The sequence below is a fragment of the Eutrigla gurnardus genome (genome assembly GCF_963514095.1).
Source record: "Eutrigla gurnardus genome assembly, chromosome: 5".
Classification (NCBI taxonomy): domain Eukaryota; kingdom Metazoa; phylum Chordata; class Actinopteri; order Perciformes; family Triglidae; genus Eutrigla; species Eutrigla gurnardus.
The window spans coordinates 13687598-13709276 of NC_139919.1; the positions used below are offsets into that span (position 1 = coordinate 13687598).

A 21679-nucleotide genomic window follows, 5' to 3' on the forward strand; every position below is an offset into this window, starting at 1 on the left:
TCCGCCCTCGCGCACCAACGTGCAGCTACAGGGATGACAGACTGTACTGGAACATGAGAAACCCAGCTAACACTGTTGCCATGACAACCCAGCCAGGGGATAACTGTTTTACAGCATATAACACCACCCACCACCTTGGCTGCTTCAGGAATATGTTACTCTTCTTTGCTCTGCCAGTGTTGAGATGCTTTAGCAGCCACTCAGGGTTTCTAATCAGTCACTGCTGCGATTAGACGACTCCCTGCTAAAAGAGATGTCTTGTCCCTCTAGTAGAGCTAAAGACAAATGAAAGGAGTAAACATTAATGAGCCATTGTATTGTTGGCTGTACATAATACAAGCAGAAATTAATCCAAAATGCAACATTTGCATTGGAAATGTAATTGGTTTTAAGAGGTGTACTGTTATCCCTTCATCCTGTTTCTCTTTATACCACTCAAAGATCAAATGAATGGAGTCAGCGGTATAAGTTGCTTATCTCATGAAGCCATCACATTTCTTTTCTTTTTGAATGTTATATCAGTTTGCAAATGATTCTTCCTTCTCCTGTTATTAAGATATTATCAGCTATGATAGTATCACAGCTCTGTCTCCTAAAAAGTACGTTCCCACAAAGACACTGCTTTGCAAATTATGTTTTGAGGGAAACATATTTTGTCATGGATGGCTTGCTTTTTGATGCATCAGGAATGAGTTTCAAATTACTCTGCATTTGAGAGTGCTGTTTACTTGTATGGGAAAGTCATTTTGTAGGAGACAGGGTTGAGTATTAATATATGTATGACATGAATAAAATGTAAATCAGAGTTGAGATCGTGTGTGCGTGTGTGCGTGTGTGCGTGTGTGTGTGTGTGTGTGTGTGTGCGTGCGTGCATTCCGGTATTGATTAAATGGTTTTAGTCTCATTTCTTTTTTTTGTCACAACACTAATTAGTGTGCATATTCTCCCTGGCAAGATAATTGATTGGCTAGCAGGAGAAGACATTTTGGGATAATTGACTCCAAGGGTGAATCAATTATCATCTATCTCAACATGTTAATAATCCACAAGTTAAAAAATTGCAAATGCATCAATATAAAACACCGGCAGTACTCCTGCTCAATCTTGGTTCAAAGACCACAGGTCATATTATCTAGTGCAATGGGAGTTAAAGTGCAATGTAAACATTCATTGTGACAAGATCTTAATTAATAATTTCACATCTCTAGGCTTCTTTCTCACAGATTAAATTAATTCTATCGACCCCTGAGGTGAAACCAGATTCTAATTAATGAGTTGAACAATTACCTGTGACCTATTCATCAAAAATAAATTATTCCACCAAAGTAAACACTGGGCATTACATTTTGTCGTGGTAAACCTTTGCAGTTGGGGTTTGCGAGGCACTAAACAAATCCCTGTCCATGGCCATCTGAATCACTGTGATGTAAATTAATCTGATACTGCATTAGCATTGCTGTCTTCCTAGCTCAGGTGTTAAGAGGACTGGTAACTGTCACCCTCTGGCCTTAACCCCCGAAGACACCTGAACTGCCTGAGCTACCGTTGTCATTTAAATTGCACGTTTTGAAATTAAACACTTTAGAATAACAATCCTTCTTATTATAAACTTCTTGAATGGGTAAGTCAGTGTTGGTTCAGTCAGTATTGACTTGACATAAATGTTCACCGTGATAGAATTCTGGTGACATTTAGGTCAGGCGTCGGCTTCATTAAGTTGAGCTGGCTATCTGCAAAAGCCCAAATGTCACTGAAAGTGTAGCTGTATTAAAGTAGCGATAACATGGATCAGAACTGATTCTTTATTTGATACCGCATAGAAAAATACCATTCTGTCAATTCCCTGTTCAAATGTTGAAAAGTATATTTAAATATATGATGATGAGTATGACAATGAGTTGATGTAATTTGAAATCACTTGCAGCAGAAAAAAAGAAGAAGCTCCTCGCATCCTAAATCTGCACCATCATTGCTGTGTGAGCATTTCTGTTGCTGCATTTCAATGAGGCAAGGCAGCCAGTCAGGCCGTAGTTAATAAACCTGAAGATGAGGCATTGCCCTGGCTGTGCTATTGATGGCTCCTATATGAGGTGGCAGATTCAGGTCATTCCCTGTGTACCTTCTGTCATCATTAGCCTCAGCCCAGGGAGGATCCAATCAGAACAACCATTGACAAACCAGCAATGTGCGTAGAAGCGAGAGAGAGAGAGAGAGAGAGAGAGAGAGAGAGAGAGAGAGAGAGAGAGAGAGAGAGAGAAAGAAAGAGAGAGAGAGCCTCTCAGGCTGATTGCTCACATGGGTGAAGATTCATTTTGGTTAACCATCCCTCCCTGCCATGATTGGCTGAACTAATGGCCCGTAAGCACACTTGATTACACAAAGGTGGTGAGACTGATTGGTGGAATGATAGTGTCGCTCCTGGGGAATGTTACTTCAATAAGTAATTTCCCTATAGAAAAAAAACAAAATAGTATCAGTGGTTGGTTCACTTTCGTGTATATATTTTTTATAGCTAGCTACATCACTGCTGATAATATTGCTCCATCTTGCATGTACACAAAGTTCAAAAGCAATAAATGGCAAGAAACCTCAGGCTGCAGATAATATCATAAAGGAGCAAAAATGTTTGCTATGTAGCCATGGGACACTCCTGACCTTTAAGAAGTCATGGGTCTTAAAGTAAAGGCTAAAAATACAAAAAGAAAGTGGGCTGATTAAGGTTATGTAAATCTCTATATTTCGGTTGAAAGTTATACAGCAATGTAGTGCTTAAATAGCAACATTATTCAGTGGACATACGGGGAAAGGCAGTCTATACAAAGGTCAAATAAGAAGAAACAATAATTACAGTCAAAATAATTTTTTTTGTGAGAGCATGACTTTCTTTAAAACTGTAGATATCTAATTTTGCAACTTAATCCTTCCGCCGTTAAAGGAATGAGGATCAAGGAGAGGTACAATAGGAAGGCTTAATTCTTCAACACATTTAAGCTGTAGAGGGACAGTAACTCTCGCACACTTCTATCTCCCAAATTCCAAGACTTTTCTCATTTAATTTCATCGTATGAGATGGTTTCATATTCAAACTAATCATTTTTATCATGTACCTGCCAAGTTATTATGTTCTGGGGATAGCTGTGTAGCTTCTTTTTCATGCAAATAAACAGATAAACAGGTATTTATCACGAATGCATGTCAATAATAACAAACACAAAAGGAGTGTTGGAGGTGAGACCTGAATTCAAATTGTTGTCCACCTGGCTAAACCCTCAGGATACAGTATATTTGGGCTGACCAGATGTGCCCACTAACCATAAGCCATCTGATCCAGCTCAACAACAGATGGTGAGCATCCCCTCTCCTCAGCGCTAGTATTTAGATCAGGATATGTGAGCAGATTTGGAATATGTGGGGAGCAGAGTGGAATGTTTGCCTGGAGTGAAGAGCTGCTTTTAAAAATGTGTTTGTGTTCCCTCTCTCTTCAAGATACCGTCCTCCATCCCTCGAGTCCAACACATCACATGTGCACATTGTACAATATCACGTCTGTAGGTAAGAACATCACAGTTTTAAAATCTGGGATGAGCTCAAACAATGACAGGGAATCCCCTATGTATGTCCCCAAAGGAAATGGCTTTGGAATTATAGGAAGACAGGCTGTGGTCAAACAGAATAGGAAAAGTTAAGAGCGATGTATCCTTGCTGTACAGGCAAGGGCTGCGAGTACTGTCCACATGCTAAATGACGTCCAATCACCAGAGACAGCAGAGAGGGTTCCCGTGTGGCAGGTTTTTCTAGCTATGGAGCTGTGGATGAGTGCAGAAAATTCAGAACTTTGAGAGGAAAAGCCGATGGTGTAAAAGATCCGAACGGTTCTTCATCATGTATTCGGGTCAACTTGGGTCTGTCTGACTGACTGCCGAAAGTATAACCGAGGCTAACTGATTCCTGTTCAAAACACCCCTTAAGAAAAGCTGTTTTCAATGTATCCACGGTGACGGCAGATGTTATTAGCAGCCGGATTGTGCATCCCTTTAAATATTGCTGCCCCAAAGAATTATGGAATGGCATTATCTCCTTTGTTTTCTTTAAAGAATGGTCCAGTGCTCCTTATGATGGAAGAGATAAGAAAGGAAGCAATAAACATCCTTTCCTTAGCGTTTAGACAATTGGCAAAATCATTTATTATTGGCTTAAGCATTGAGAGTATTGGCCTAATCTTGTGGATTTCTTGTCTGTATTTCTATTGCACTTTAATATGACATGTTTTACCTTTACTGTATTATTTTATTGTTCTTTGAAGCACTTTGAATTATCTATCTATCTTTTTATTTAGCCAAACACGATATATGATGCAATTAACTTATAGAGCAGATGGAAGTTAACCATGTTCATGAAGATATGTGACATTCATTACCATTCAGCAGAAGGAGGGAGGGCTAAATAAGGCACCTCATCACTCTATTGCTTTAACCTATGCTCAAATTCAAAACACCATCACTAACGCCGGGTGATTTTTACCCGATATAATACACCCAATAAAAAGTACTTGTCATCAAAATATATCAAAACATGACGATACATGACAAATTTGAGTAGTGTTCTTTTATTTTAAACTGTGTAATGTCTAACAAAATGAAAAAAAAATGCATTATGAGGGGACCATATAAAAATGCTCCAAAATTACTGGAAAATTAGGAATTTGGGAACAAAAAATTCCCCCCAAAAAATAATGAAGATGGAAACTTGGTTTTTGGTCCACCCATTCCTGGGATATTTGAGACTTCCCTGGTGAAGGCTCAGTATCCTTGGCACACAAATAGTTGCAGGAGAGAGAAAAAAATGTTTTTTTTAATGGGTAAAAAAAGGCCAGCTAACTAAAATAACTTTATCATAATATGAATTCTCTTGGAAATCACCACTCTTACTTACCTTATTCCTTACATGCAATCGGTACACGCAGGGTAGTAACCTACTTTACCTTCTATCACTATTGCTGGGTGAAAATCACCCAAACGTGCCTGTAGGAAAAAGTGTGTTTTGGATTAGGAAAACACCCATGCAATCAAAGATGTCAAAGACAATGCTGAAGCTACCCAGAGACCCATGACACTATCACACTGCGATAAACGCAGCATAATGAAAATCACATGCATTTATTTGCTCGGGTGAAAACCACCCAGCAATGGTGTTCTAGGGTTTTAAACTGCTTCAAACTCATAAAGGAGATTTATTCTACTCCATGGATTGTAACACACTACAAAGGTGAGAGTTACCATGGTGTTTTTCAAGAGTGAAACAAATATTTAGAGCTGGGAATGTTTCATCAAATTTTACATTAGCATTAAATACCTTTTACATTTAAGAGGTTATTTAAAAGACGTGTTCCTGACTTCAATTAAACTTTTCTTAACATATTAGAAAAATAATCAGCAATGTATAACTTTCTGTAAACCTTTTTACTTAAACCACGACTTGATCCTTATCGTGTGAAATTGTTGTGCACACCTACACAGGTGCTTTCAGTTTTCTCAGCTCAGTGTGACGTTGGGTGGAGCTCATCAATCTGCACCACACTCAAAAAAACTATAAAAAGCCTTTGGCAAAAGCACTGACACTTCTTTGGCATCCAAAATCCTCAAAGGAAGGCTAATAGAGTTGAATACGTTCTTTAGAAGCGTTTATGCTAGTTTGTTTATGCTATTTTGTTTATGCTAGTTTAGAGGGCCGTTAAGCCCCTGCACATCAACAGTCCACTAACTCAGACATTTTAACTTCAGCCTCAACCTATGATTTCACTCACAATCAACAGTAATGTCTTTTAAATGAACTGTGAACAATTAGCGACTGAGCTTATTGCTGATGACCTTGCAAGTGTGTGATCTGACCTTTAGCATGCACTTTAGCTTAGAGAGCTTTATTTTTGCTCATCTTATCACAGAATAAAATGGTGTGTAATAGTGAACACAATGCTATAACGGACAGAACAGGACAGTAGTATCAAAATACAGAGGCTCTTTTGTGAATGATTATTGTGACTGACTAGCACTAGCTTGGCTGAGCTGGAGGGTGAGTTAAAAATAAGCTTGCCTGCCAAAGCAGCTTACCAACCTGTGAGAAGTCACTGCATTACCAAATTTCAGGCACAACCTATAGGCCTACTACATAGACGCGTGATTGTCCCAATAGTGTCCCAAGTACCCCAAAGCTTTAAGCCCTGAACCCTTTAACTGCTTTAACTAGCGTCAACTGTGCCTGAATAGGAATGAAGCAGCACTTTACGGTGGCATCACGTTGCCCTGACAACACCAAAACTCTTTCACTTATTTAGGCTACTTGTTTTTATAAAAACAGCAAGATTAAGGGAATTATGTATACAATAGGTGTGAAGTGTATTCTATGCTAGCATTTCTCTAATTCCATGCGTTTCTTATGGACCATCTTAAATCCTTGTTAACACAATGAATAAACACACATTTGCCAGACTTTTTTTGATGCTTCCAGCCTTCCCCTGGTCACCCTGTGTTTCAATGTCACAACAGGCAAAGTATGCAGAAATGTAGGCTTATGGAAAGTGTGCATAAAGGGCTCAAAGTACGTTCAACCAAGCCTTCAAGCTCTGACTATTTGAAAGCGGGACAGCCCTAAGCGCTCATGAAAGTCTGTGAGTCTGTGAGTGTGGATATTTAAATCTGGACAATGTCACTGTGGTGCGGCTTCCACCTCAGTTCATTAAGTGTGATGTAATGTAACTTCGAGTTTCACCCGGCTTCACCTGCACAGAGGGCTAATCAGCCGGGGGAAATTGAAAACACGTGTGGGTGTGCAGAGCTTTTAACAGGACAGTCAGAGTGATGTCAATCAAGTCTAACCAGGGAAAATTACTAACACATTTATGATTGGACCACATGTGTGAGCGTCAGGCCTTTAACCAAATCAATTAACATCGGCTGAATAATGTTTCACTTTAAACTACACGGCCAGTTGGCAACTTAATTCATGCTATCAAAGAATAACTTCAACAGACAATTTAATATAATGATCTTTAAAAGGTCACCTTTTCCGTAAACAATTATACTTCTACATTAGTTGATAACTGATTAACTCCTCTGCCATTAAAACTCTGGCACTCGTTGCTCCTGATTGGCTGAAAGACAGTAGTGAACATGCTCCATCTAATTTAAGACATTAAGACGCATAAAGAAAAACATTGTTCAGTGACCCTTTCAGACAGCAACTCATTTTAAATAAATGACACAAGCTGAGAAATTACAAGAGATCAGCCACTTTTATTTAGAAAGAGTCCCAAAAAATAAACAAGTTAGCACACATTCCATATACAAAATGTCAGTGAGAATAGCCTGAATATGCAATGAACTTGATAAGCGACTACGGTATATGTTTCTATTGTTGATTACAAAAACAACAGTGATAATAATTATACAGTTTACCTCCCTTTGTGTTGCAGTCACATATTCTTCATAGGTCAATTTCATAGGAGAAGATGAAATAAAACATCTTAGAATTAGAAGTGCTCGTCTGTATAAGTTTCGTAAGTAACTTATGGTAAGACTGCATAACTGAAAAATAAAAACAAAACAGAATTTTCCGAATTAGTAACTAAATTTAGTATTTTATGAGAGTAGCTTTCACACCATAATGAATAGCGGCTATCATTTTTCAAACCTTTTATACAAAATATATGTATATATGTATATTGTGTATATATATTATGTATATATATACTTTGTCTCACATTGTATTTCCAATTTCAAACAATTAACCTCACAACTTCAACAATTAAAATGAAAACGCATGTTTGGCAGTAATGAAATAAACATTTGTCGTATTTGCGGCAACAACATGCAACTGGTGCTACTTTATTGTCAGATCAATGCAAAATACATGGAGACAGGAAAACAAGGCGTTAAATGCTATTGTATTAGCACTGTCATTGCCACCAACTGTACACCTAGTTACAAAAAGTTACAGAATGTATCATTTACATTCACTGAGATGACAGTGATTGGTTATATTAAGACTATATTCATATCTACTGGCACTAGAATTTGGCACTCTTACTTATTTGGCATGTTGAACCACCACGTGAACCATGTGGATGTGGATGCCTCTTTTAGATGTCACTTCAAAATATGATGCGATAATACCAGACTGTACTATGTTTTTATGTTTGTTGTTTTGCATCGATGGCGTGTAAACAGGTCAAATTTCCTCTTCAAGGTAGAACAACCCTGGTTCTCGTCAGAAAAAATACAAAAACAAAAGCACTGAAGCAAAAAAAAGAGACAAAAGTAGAAGGCAGAATCGCTGCACCAACTAACATAGACGGATTGATTCCAAATGCCAAGCATTGACATATATTTCATATCAACACCAAATGTTAAAGAATAAAATATACAGTAAAGTTCAGAGTAGGAATTAATTACATTATTTCAACATCTCAGCCCCATATTCAATGTATTTGGCTTTAAAAATATGGAACTAGAAGCTGTTTAGTATTTTTTTCTTTAATACTCACACATTAAGATGTTTATATCCAACCAGTATGTAAGCAAGTTTATTTAAAAGCTATTTTGTGAAAATACATAAAAATATTTTTTTCTCCAATAAACTTTTTCTAGATTTTCTTAGAAAAAAGGACAATTTCACATCTTAATGCAGATGATATCAAGTGTGCTTGAAACTCCTGTTTGGCGGTGGTGGCTTCAGAAACTGTGTTTTTTGACGACATCTTCCAGTGACGCACACACACCCACGCTCTTCACACACACACACACACACACACACACACACGCTCACACAAACACAGTTGAGATGACTGAAACTCTGACTCCCAGAAGCAGCCGTTGTCATCAATCAAGCCCTCGTTTCCGTCTCAGTCCAGACAGTCAGATAGGAAAAGCGTGGTGTCATCAGTTTAGAAAAAAAAAAGAGAAAAGAGCCCCCCTTTTATATTCCAAGATGTAATTCCACCCAGGTGAGAGGTGTTTTATACGATGAGAAATCGAGACAGAGAGCAACAATACAAGTCTTTGTGAGACACAAAATGAAGCCTCCATCTCCTACCTTTCCTTTGTCACCAAACAGAGACAGAAAAAACAGAAGGAGGGAGGGAAGGACAGATAAAAAAAAAATCACTCTATTGAAACCATTGTAAGGCACTCAGAAGTTTCTCATTGATCAGGACAGATCTGTCAGGCTGACGTTAAGTCCCATGTCAGGTCTCGCGTAAGGGACAGCGTGGACAGCTTTAGGAAACTCTGGAGTCATCACCCGACCATTCTCCCCAGTACTCCCAGTGACGGAAAGTCTCGCTTTGTTCCTCATGGCATCCCCAAAGGTCATCTAAACACAAAGGTCACGTGTGCACGCAGACAATCACCCACACAAACACATTCACACGCACAAGAATCCCATACAGAAACAAGGAGGCAGCGTGTTAGGTTCGAGTATCTCCACATCTGTAAGCTTAAAAGATTTAGAAATGTTCAAAACATGAGAATGTCGATGAGAACCAAATGTGATCTCAATGGGCAACACAATGCAGGATTTAAATGATCATGTAACGGCGTATGCATGGTCATCGCAAGCATTATTGTTGAAATGTGTTACTAGGACAGAGGTATTAACAAGCATGGCCATCAACAGTCATACATGAAAATGGTTTCAAATAGCAAGGAAACTTAAATGGACGAACACAGTTTTAATCTTTAAAAAGGGGGGATAGCGCTCTCTCTCTCTCTTTCTCTCTCTTTCTCTCATTAAATCATAAATCACCAGTACATACGATCCTTTGGCCAACCTCTTCATTCACTAACACTGAGGGATGGAACGGATGGAGCCAAAAAAGCGTGCATTTGGGGGGAATTTATGAAATCCTCGTTCCCTACCCCCTAAATTTTTACACTTTCGATCCCATATACGTTGTAACCTTCCTTATAAGTTGCAAAATTCTGTGAATTCTGCGAGGAAGTTGGGTTAATATTCTGTGCATTCTTTGCCACCTTCATTCGTTTCGCCTCGGCTCGGGACTTGTAACAGAACTCAATCAAGGCCACCAGCATGGCCAAGCCGAGTCCCCCGACCAGAATGTAGAAGACCCCAGCCACGTTGCTCAGGCTGAGGGCGCTCGTCTTCTCCTGCGAAGTGCACACGGAAAGGAGGTCAGCCGGTGGGGCAAGGGAGAAAAGCTTGAAAATATATATTTTTTTAAATGAACATGAACAAAACTATCACGTCACCAAAATTAAAAATAAAAAAATGCACAAAAATGCACCACTATATCTAATCATGACAAAACACTTTTTGACAGCCAATAATATCTAAAAAGCACAGAAAATAACAAGACGTAACACACAGGTGCTTTTTTTCTTTCAATTTGGGTCAATTTAAAGCAATGTAGAGGGTAAGGTTAGTACTGTAATCATAATGAAATGCAGCAGCAGTTTGTATGCAGTGCATTCAAAGTCTATGTGTTGTGGATCTACATCCAAAATTTGTACTGTACAAGGACCATTTACATGGGTTGCCCATTACAAAGGGCTAAGCTGTTACAAACGTGCTCAAAGACCTTTACTTAGAGACAGAGACAAGAAGGAAGACAGCTTAGCAATAAACCAATTGGGGTCTGACACATACAGTACGGTGGGTTTTCTTTAGTTTATACGACACCCATGTATTCATTTAAGGTGGACGCCAAATGGATACATAGGGCTCTACCTTTTTCAAAGTGGTGCACAATTTATCTGTGTGGGAAGAGGGACAACACGACAGCCATAGACAACACAGTCACAGTAACATGTTTGAAAGTTGGGAGTAATTGTTTGACAAGACAGAGGTGCGTATCAATTATCAAGGAAAAGAAACAAGTGCCAACTGAGGAAAGAGAATCACTCAGAACAAAGTGCTTTGTTTTTTGTTTTCTTTTTGTGTGTTTTTTTTTTTCTCACATGGATCATTTCATTAATAATTGATCGTTGATTTCATGAAGTTTAACACTGGAGAAGAGATAGGTGAAGGAGCGGCTTGCTATTTCAATTATTCTTTTTTTTTCTTAAAAAAAAGGTGGATTTCTCATAATTTGTGATATAGTTCAAGTGATAGTGAGAGGTGTGTCTGTGAAATCAGCGTGAACTCTAATATTTATAACACTAATATCAACACGAGGCCACGCAAATCAAGAAAACGAACAAACCCAAATAAAACACAAGACTCACACAGTACTACACAGTGGAGGACAGTGGTACAAATACAACAGAGAGGACATTTAACACCATTGGACACCCTTTATAGATGGTCCAGAGATTAGCCAATCACTGTCAGATTTCAGTATTAGGTGCAGTGAGCGTAGTGTAGCCGAGTCCAAATTTTAAAATTCATTAATATCTTGTGAAAGTCTTTTTGTAAGAAAAAAACTCTCCATTTCATATGTCGTGGTAAATTGGGGAGCTGGAAAAAGAGGATTTAGCGGGGTCATTTTGATAAAGGAGTGCACATTTCAAGAATGACATCGCATGCATTACTGTATTATCAAATAATATAAATGGTATTAATCATTAGTAGGTCTGCAGGCATTAGTAAATTACATCTTACCAAGGCATCTCATGCTTTGTTTGTGCATTTGCTTGAAATGATTTATCATTACTTTAAACGGGGTCATTCCCACTAATAATTATGAGTGTGCTTGAATTACATAGAACCTGCAGTGACTAACCTTACTTCCAGAGTCCTTGGCTCCACATTCACCCTTATCGTACCACCATTTGTTTTTCAGCTTGTCTAAGACTCCTTGCTCACTGAGTTTCAATACTGCAAGGTTTACTGGCGTTCTTCACGTGGAAAATAACATAAATAACATTATCAATGTTATTTTATGTTATTATTACATTTACACTGATTAAACTTTTTTTTTCTCTGTCTTTGATTCTCTTTCTTACATTTCTTTCTCTTCTTTCCGTTGCAGTGGCGATGGACGTTGATGCGCCATTTGGCCTAAGCAAAAACGAGTTTTGCAGAGCCAAATGTGCATTAACGTATCGCCTGAAGTAAGCAGCAAGGGCAACAGATACACCGTACGTCCAAGTGCAGTGAGCCAATGGGGACAGGCCGAGCTGCTGAGGTCATTGCACGTGTCTCGCACTTTCTTTGGAGAGAGCCCGATTGTCAGCTACAGAATGTGTACGTGTCTGTGATTCACGTTGCTGAGCGTTGCTCGCTCGGCGGCTGATTCAGCAGGTGACTGGCCTGCTGTCAGTGCGGATCGGGACCCTGTGCTGGTTTGCTGCTTACTTTTGGGAGTTGCAATGAGTTACCCATCACTTTGCTCACTGGGGCTGACCTTGGAATCACCTCCCCCGCTGCCGCACTCTCCTTTGTCGTACCACCATTTGTTTTTCAATTTGTCCAACAGGCCTTGCTCATTCAGTTTTAGTACTGCGAGGTTAACCGCATTTCTTGAAACGATAAAACATACTTGTAAGACAGGGTGAGCCACTTATCAATTGTTTGTCTATCAACTCCCTCATTTTAGAGCTTAAAACAAATTGATCTACGTCTATTACCCTCCCTCCCCTCTAATGGTATTTGTGCAGTTTCTATCAAAATATAGCAATCTGATGTTATCAGGATCAAATGTGGGTGCAACATGAATGTTTGTCAAAGGTGGCAGAGCTTAGCCGTAACACAACAGAGAGGACAGAGTGCTAAGACTAGGGGGACTAGTGGCTACAGCAACGTACTCACATCCACAACATACATATAACAGTGTCTGGCAAGTGACTCCACTAAAAGAGAGACAGCAAAACAGCAGTAATGGGGAAAAAACGGTTAGACCTCATGGAAATATGTCAAAAACATGCAACATTTCCCAAAGAAATCACCCTCTAACCCAGCTAACCCAATAAGGAATATATATATATATATATATATACTGTATATATATATGCGTGCTATGTTTGGGGATGGAGGGAGATTTTTGTGCAACTGATCCAATTGAGGGGCACACCGAGTAAAACGCTATTACTATACATATCTAAATGGCTTCAATCATACAACATTAGAAAATGCATTTTAAATACATATTGAAACCCAAGCAGTGCCACAGTTAACAGGTGGTATAACATCTTTTTGTTATTTCCAATTTTTTTCCACAAAGGAAATGTTGATTAAGTCATTATAAAACGAGTGTACTGCAAGGGTTTAGCAAAACAGGTATGACAGTATACAATTAACTTATCATCTTATCATCTCTTATCATAAATATGCAAAGTAATCAATCATTCAAAGTTAATCAAAAGAGGGGAAAAAGGCAGAACAACAAGGCAAAAATGTTAAGCATATAGAAACATGAAAAAGGACAGACGCTAGGACAGTACTAGACAGAACGACTATAGGAGAGTGTTCTAAATTTAGATCAAATTGGTGAAGCAATGGAAAAGTTTCAAATTATGATTCAAAATTGCATTAAGAGTAATTAATTAGAATGGGCCTTAATTACCCAACTGAAATCCAGTCTGGATAGGGGAATGAGTCTCATATGCTCATAAGGCATTAATAATAATAATTTGGGAAACTATTGCAGCAAATTTGTCAGTTAGTCAAATATATTAATATATATATATATAAAAAATAGAAAACATTTTTTTTGCAATTTATCGACTTACAATAAATTGCAATGGTATTTATAGAATTTGAAGGGGAAGGGGCTTTACCTCATCTCCTGATACAAACCAGAGACAAATAAGCAAAGCTACATCAGGGTAGGTGGGATACTATAACAACATTGGACACATTGTTATACTATTCCACCCACCTTAATGAGGATCCTTTCGGCGTGGCGATCCCGTAGCCTTTGGAGTCCAGGTTGCCTCCCACCTTCATGGTGTCGCAGGGCTTTCGCTGCTCGATGTACTCGTTCATGGTGGACTCAAGCAGGTAGGCGTATTTCCCCTTGGACTTGCGGACCCTCAGAACCCCCTCGGCTGTGGTTTTCACAAACACAGAGGGCTCCGCACTGCGCATGTATGTCCACATTTTGTCAAATAGGGCAATTTTTGAGCGCTATGTTGAAAGAAAAAAAAGACAATGGAAGTAGCACTTGTTTATAATATTCAGGTTATAAGTGCTTTAAACAATACATTAAAGATTCAGCCAAAAAATGCATTCGGTGAAGAATAGAAGGAGAATATCTCTTACCCTGAAAAACTCTTTAGTAGAGCCAGAGTCCAGAGTCCCATAGGCTATCTCACTCTGTTTGGCCAGGTCCTCTGCACTTTCAATGGGAGAGACCATTCTCTCAACAGTTAGGAAAGCAGCCAGGTTGGCAGTGTAGGAGGAGATGATGATTAGAGTGAAGAACCACCACACGCCACCAACGATGCGCCCAGACAGAGATCTATTGGAAGGACATGTAAAGAAATATGAAGTTGTGTTTATAATCATTCAACAGCACTTGACACTGTCTGTTTTAACAAATCATTTGGTATCAACAAAATATTCTGCAATGGTTGTGAGAGAGTGGACTTGATTTCAGTCACAAACATGTCATAGTGGTCAGCTTTATTCAAGTTTTGTCAAAATCCTACACATTGCAATGAATCCTTTCTCAAACAAAACCTGTGATTTTCCTACCCCTGATATTATCATAGCAGGCAATGACTTGTGAATGTGCTGGACTCTTTGCAGTGTGTAATAATACTAAATCTATACCTAAAGTTATATGTAGAGGTTCTGTCTGGTTTTTAATAACATGCCTCCAAAAAACAAACAAGCTCTACAGATATTTCAAATAAGGGAAGGACAGCCTTGCGTCAGTTGGAGAAATAAACTAACAATATATAACACGGTCTGATCTGGAGTCAGGCTGACACCCCTCACATCATCCAGATGAGATGCAGAAGACATGTTGATTCATCTCTCTGGAATATGTCACTCTAGCCTTACGTACAAGTGCCCTAAATCAATATATACATTACATACATATAATTGTGAGCAATCTACAAATAGGAACAACATTATGTGTCAAAAGAATGTACTAAATAAAAGCACTAAAATAAATACACTAGTAGGCTATGCCAATATATTAAAAACAACCTGTATGCAAAATATTGTAACATGCTCAGATTTAGCATTTTAGTATCATGTGCTACTATCCTAAAATTAGGTTGTTAGCGGTAGTTTAAAATTAGATACAGTTGTGGCTGACAAACTAAAGGTTTAGAAATGTCTTTGACTAAAATGTTGGACTTTTAATTTAAAATTCTTCCTTCCCATTGTCCTTATTCTTCATTCTGGACTGAAGTGTTGGACCAATTCACCACCAACATGGCTAAAGATGCACCTTGTTGACTGTGATAAAAATAAATCAGTCACTCATAGCCTCTGTAAGCAGTTACTATGAAATGTAATAAATCACACTTCCATTCGAATTTATGAATGCATGAAGACATATTTTTGGTTAATTAAACAGAGAAAGACATGACATTCATTGATTTTCCTAACCTACCGAGGTGAGATGTCACAGCCTTGGCGCATGAACGCTCCAAGGGAGAACCACAGGCTGTTGAATATGCCAAACTCATTAGTCGACTCATTGGTCTGGATCTGTCCATCCTCATACTCTTCGGTGTGCCACTCATATGGGCTGAAGCGACTGACGAGGAACAGCACCACGCTGACACCGATGTAGGCAAAGACGATACACATCCAGATCTCGTAGGCCAGCGGGTCCAGGAAAGAAAAGACTCCCGGTTTGGATTTCTGAGGCTTCTTTATCATGATCGATATTCCAAGAGACATAAAGGGTTTGGAGAAGTCAATCACCTCCTCTCGTACCAGGGTGATGGTCAGAGGAGCCACCGCAATGTCTGCTTTCTACCAAACCAAAGGACAAGACAGAATAAGTCGCGGTGTCAATCGTAGACTTAAGAGACCTCTCGTTATAGACAACTCACCCCATACACTAACTCGCCGACCATCCCATTCCAGATTTTGGTCTCTGCATCTCTGGCTCCGTATTTTCCATCCCCCACTATTTTCAGTTGATATTTGAAGCCGCAGTGCTTTGCTATCTCCGCAGCCAGATCCACACAGTAACCCTCGTAGCGCTCATTGTCTACAAAAAGGTCAGCGTTCTTTTTCAGCATTACATATGGGGCTTCCTGAAGGACAGAGACAAAAACAGAAAACACCGCTCATCAAGAGGTTTGCAATCACAATGTTAAAAGTAGCTTCAAAAACAAGGGTTTCACATCAGGATCACAGACCAATATGAATACAAGAGGCCACTTGTCAAATAAAAAGCACATTGTGATAAATTAGTGGCCTGGTGTTATTCTGGTTGTCAAACTGAAGACAACATTCATACAGGAAAAACTATCATCCCTTTAATAGAAAATTAATGGAACATTCTTGGTCTAAATCAAATACAGTTCTATGTTAAAATAAATGGTTATAGCATTAATAATGTGGCACCATATGTTTGATTCAACTGTTCTTAATGATATATAATAATTACCAAGATGGTGGTGACAATAACTGTTTTGTTTTCCATTCCAGTCGATTCATTTGCGAAGACATCTGACTTGGTGACGGCCATTTTGTCGACTTCATTCCAGTATCCAATCTGTTCAGGGGGAAAAACAATAGAATCCATGCGTACGATTAATCTCGAAGACTACACTCAGAGTGCTGCTTTACAAAATTTGATCCTTAACTTCCAACCGAAACAATACAACCAAACACTTATTATTATATATTATACGAAATGACACATGTATTCCTTTTTATTTCTAGAGAAGATGACCATCCGGATGCCTACCTTTACGGGACCATTGGTCTTTAATTCCATTATGTTCACTGAGTAGTTGACTCGCTTGCCGTGCTGATCAAACTGGATGTTTCCCGTCAGGCCTTCCACACGCACCTTAGATGCAGAAAATCAAACTGTTACCACATGCCGTCTGCAAACTGGCTGACACAGCATGTACACTACGACTCCTCCGTCACATGAAAACAGTAACTCTGATTGAAACAAGTAGTCGGATGTGAGTTTGTGTGGAAGGAGACATCTACGTTTGGGAGAAGCCTCTAAATATTGGCCAGTAAAGCAGTTGGGTGCTCATTTATTCTCTCCTCTTCTACAAAGTTACTTCAATTAATTCAAATGGGGCTTCTCGCTGAGTTACAAACCAGGGGAAAGATATAAGGAATCTATTGCTCTTCAGATTGGAGATGAAAAATTGGGCAAAGACAGGAAGGACCAGAGGCTTTAAGGTATCCTTTGGAGTTTTCTTGGAAACTGAGTTATCTTTAAATGCAATGTTTGTATTCAAAACACATTGGGTGTATCCTTGAAGCCTAGCAAACATGCTGAATGGATTTCATTTCTGAAAAATGTGTGCATAAGTACTTATCATGTGGCATGTTGATTATGAGTCCCCTCTCTTGCCCCCCATGGGATGGCTTAAGGCAGTCACTCTTCATCTTTTAAATGCCTATCCAGACATCATGTCAAACAGAAAAAGGCATCAAAGCCATACTGACCAATTCTGGAAGAGAGATCAGAGACTTTTCCAAAGTCAGAGTGGTAGGAGTTAAGATATAAAGAAAAATCTTTGAGCATCAGTAAGGATGCATTGTAATTCCTGTTCATTTAGAAGATTCTACTACCAAGTTGCTGGTGCACGATTTATTATTTCAATAATAAATAACATTTGGGTACATTTATTCATACATATATTTTCTATTTAAAAGTTATTGTTAAAGTCAAGCCTGGTGTTGCCTTCCACAAATAGAATGATCCCAGTCACTTCCACAGAGCAAGGGCTAAAAATTTAACAATGGTGTTGGATCTCGATCACTGGCACTCGATATCTGCTGCATCCAAAGTATTGGGGGACAAGTTTTATCTGTGCATCCCTACCAGTCAGCTGGATGACTGCTCTTGGAAATCTAATATGATCACCCTTATTCTTCATCAAACATGTTCCATGTATTTGACAGGTACTTTTTCTTTGAGTTTATCCTTTGAAGGTTGCAATTTCAGATAAAGCAAATGGTTTCTGAATATGAATAGCCACACCTAAATTTCTATTGACATCTGTTATAATTTGCTCTCGGGCAAAAAGGTAGAATCGCATAAATTCTGATTTGTATTACAAGTTCAGAAGCTGTAGCTACAACCTTGAAAACACGTCGGCTTTCCTTTGACTGTCAAGCTTCATTTCTCAGCAGGAGTGAAGCTAATCTTGTCTCGATCCAAAGCTCGGAGGACTGTGGGTAAAGACCTCTGTTTCTCTTCTGAAGAATAACTGTCAGCACATGTCCACATGCGTCCTGGAAACTTCTGACTTTATATGCAAAGTACATTCTGTGGGTGTTTGGTGCTTTTCCTGAGGGAGATCTTCTGTTACCATGGCAACCCATCTTCACCAGCACATCTTTGTGTGTACTGTCTTACCTGTTTGAGTGCCCGTTCGATCTCCACTCCCTGAGCCCAGGGAACAGCGGGATTGGCCAGGCAGTCACCATTGTTGGCCCTCCTGGTGAAGTCGATGCGTTGTTTGTGCAGGTAGCGGAAGGCCTCTGTCATCACCTGCACGGCGTCGTAGGTCAACGCTGATGTGTACTAGAGCGGGACAATGAGAAACGATGTTGGGAATGTCAGAGAGGTAGGAACTCCTAACTATAATGTTAACTCTCTCTAAAATCTAAAATCCGCAAATGTTTTAGTCTTTGATCTTTTAGGATTTGTTAACAAAGGGATTTTCAGTCTTATCCTTAAATGATGTGAAACGTCTGTAGTTAAATATTTCAATTGTGAGACCAAGAAATCGCAAAATGTGGATGCCAGTAAACTGCAGATGCAATGTTTGTGTTTGCCAGTGCAGCTGGTCAAAGATGGCTCTACACCAAAGGAGACCACGGAGATAAGAAGCAAAAGATCTAACACTGGTGTGAGAATCTGGGCATTTTTTTATTACTTAATTTCCCAATAATTTTATTCCATTTGGGCAAAAAAAAAAAGAAAAAAAAAATGCAAATCTGTGGTGTCTCAATTTGTAGAAATTAGATGCTTTGCTTCACTGCTGATGGCTTTGTGACTTGTCTCAACACCATCCATGTATCTAAATATTATTCTCGATGATTTGAGGCAAACTGCATAAGAAGGGTCAGTTCTGTGTCTCAAGTAAAACCATGGATCTTGAATATAGCAATTTGTTTAGGTGGCAAAGAAGACATATTTCACCTATGCAAGTGAGGACGAACATGATCCACTTTCAAAATAAAGTATCCTCCTCTGAAGTTCCAAACACAAACACTATGTCCAATGGTCTTTCATTATTTTCTGTTGTATTTACTGGCTGTGCTGCACTAATTTGCTCTGAGTTGTAAATGTCAGAGGGATTTTTCACCCAGACTTGAACCACTTGCAGCAGCCTGGCTATGTGGCAATAAACCAGATCGTGAACTTTGACAATTTTGCAGACAGACGGTGGGAGAAATTGTTTTGCCGATGGCGGATATTTCAAATGTTAGAAGAAAAAAAATTCTAGCAATCCGCGACAAAATTACTTGCATCTTGCCTTCAATTGGAAACGCGATACCCTCAAACTCAGGAGTTTTAGAACTAGCATTAAGACCTGATATATATTTAGACTGCTTTTCTCCAATCAACCCAAACCAACTAACGTCAATGATCTCTTCTTCTAAACCTTCAACCTGTCTCCTAGACCCGATACCAACCAGGCTACTGAAAGAAGTCTTACCCTTAGTTAGCGCGTCGCTATTAGATATGATCAATGTGTCTTTATTAACAGGCTATGTGCCACAGTCATTTAAAGTAGCTGTAATTAAACCTCTTCTTAAGAAGCCTACTCTAGATCCAGGGGTTTTATCAAACTACAGACCAATATCAAATCTTCCTTTTCTCTCTAAGATCCTTGAGAAAGTAGTCGCCAATCAACTTTGTGACTTTCTCAACAATAACAGTCTACTTGAGGACTTCCAGTCAGGATTTAGAGTACATCATAGCACAGAGACAGCTCTGGTAAAAATTACAAATTACCTTCTTATTGCTTCTGACAAAGGACTGGTTTCTGTACTTGTTCTGCTAGATCTTAGTGCTGCATTTGACACCATTAACCATGAGATTCTAATATGTAGACTGGAAAAATTAATTGGCATCAAAGGAAACGCATTAAGCTGGTTTAAGTCCTATTTATCCAATCGATCTCAGTTTGTGCATGTCAATGAAAAATCCTCCAGGCACACTTAAGTTAAATACGGTGTTCCTCAAGGTTCTGTGCTCGGACCAATCCTTTTCAACTTATATATGCTTCCTTTAGGCAACATTATTAGAGGACACTCTATAAACTTCCATTGTTATGCTGATGATACTCAGTTATATCTATCGATCAAGCCTGAAGAAACCAATCAGCTAGTTAAACTCCAGGCATGTGTGGATGACATAAAATCCTGGATGACCTGCAATTTCCTGATGTTAAACTCCGATAAAACGGAAGTTATTGTACTTGGGCCTAAACTCCTCCGAAGCTCGCTGTCTAAAGATATAGCGACTATTGATGGGATTGCCATCGCCTCAAATACTACTGTAAGAAACCTTGGAGTTATCTTTGATCAGGACCTGTCCTTTGACTCGCATATTAAACAAACCACGAGGACAGCCTACTTTCACCTGCGTAACATTACTAAAATTAGGCCAATGCTGTCTCAAAAAGATGCAGAAAAACTCGTCCATGCATTTGTTACCTCAAGGCTGGACTATTGTAATTCTTTATTATCAGGCTGCTCTAATAAATCTCTTAAATCTCTCCAGCTGGTCCAGAATGCTGCAGCTCGTGTTCTGACTAAAACCAGAAGAAGGGATCACATTTCTCCTGTATTAGCTTCTCTGCACTGGCTGCCAGTAAAATCCAGAATAGAATTTAAAATCCTTCTCCTCACTTACAAGGCTCTTAATGGACTGGCACCATCATATCTTAAAGAGCTCATTAAACCCTACTGTCCTCCTAGAGCACTACGCTCTCAGAATAAAGGGTTACTTGTAGTTCCTAAAGTCTCCAAAATTAGAACAGGGGCCAGAGCTTTCAGCCATCAAGCTCCTCTTCTGTGGAACCGTCTTCCGGTTCTGGTTCGTGAGGCAGACACTGTTCCCACATTTAAGAGTAGGCTTAAAACCTTTCTCTTTGACACCGCTTATAGCTAGGGCTGGCTCAGGTTTGCCCTGAGCCAGCTCTTGGTTAAGCTGCTATAGGCCTAGACTGCTGGGGGATTATAGTGGCACACTGAGCCTCTCTCTCTCTCTCTCTCTCGCGCTCTCTCTGTGTATGTTCCCCTGGAGTCCCTGTGCTCTCTTGCCTAGCAGGTCTCCCTGGACCGTGGTGGAACCTGATCCGGACTGCACCGATGTTGTGGTCTTGTTTGCCTCTTACCGCCTGTATTTTTAATTAAAGTAATTGACTAAAATCGGCATCTCTACTGTCACTAACTTGACTACTCCCGGGATCACTCCCGGGAGTCTGGCTATGCTTTCTGGTCCAGCAGAGTCCACTGAGGTCCTTACCGATGCAGACTGCTAACTGGCCTGATGCTGGAAACACCACATTGTAGTTCCACCTGCCCGCTGTGTGACTGCTCA

The 21679-nt window shown here is 39.4% G+C and overlaps 1 protein-coding gene across 6 annotated transcripts in view; it reads right to left on the minus strand.

Moving 5' to 3' along the window:
• Positions 1–7271: 7271 nt before the first annotated feature.
• gria2b (glutamate receptor, ionotropic, AMPA 2b) overlaps positions 7272–21679 on the minus strand; it is a 48141-nt gene continuing 33733 nt past the window's right edge. The window contains exons 7-16 of one of the 6 annotated variants that reach the window (XM_084010150.1): positions 18479–18646; positions 16838–16942; positions 16535–16642; positions 15972–16178; positions 15524–15891; positions 14215–14413; positions 13832–14079; positions 12359–12473; positions 10026–10160; positions 7272–9366 (exon numbers count right to left, since the gene is read on the minus strand). In XM_084010150.1, coding sequence (XP_083866276.1) covers positions 9202–9366; positions 10026–10160; positions 12359–12473; positions 13832–14079; positions 14215–14413; positions 15524–15891; positions 15972–16178; positions 16535–16642; positions 16838–16942; positions 18479–18646 — 1818 coding nt within the window. In that variant the 3' untranslated portion in view covers positions 7272–9201. Of the gene's footprint in view, positions 9367–9911; positions 10161–11364; positions 11850–12358; positions 12474–13831; positions 14080–14214; positions 14414–15523; positions 15892–15971; positions 16179–16534; positions 16643–16837; positions 16943–18478; positions 18647–21679 lie in introns of those variants that run through there. The other 5 variants (XM_084010149.1, XM_084010151.1, XM_084010152.1 and 2 more) reach the window with 5 other exon arrangements.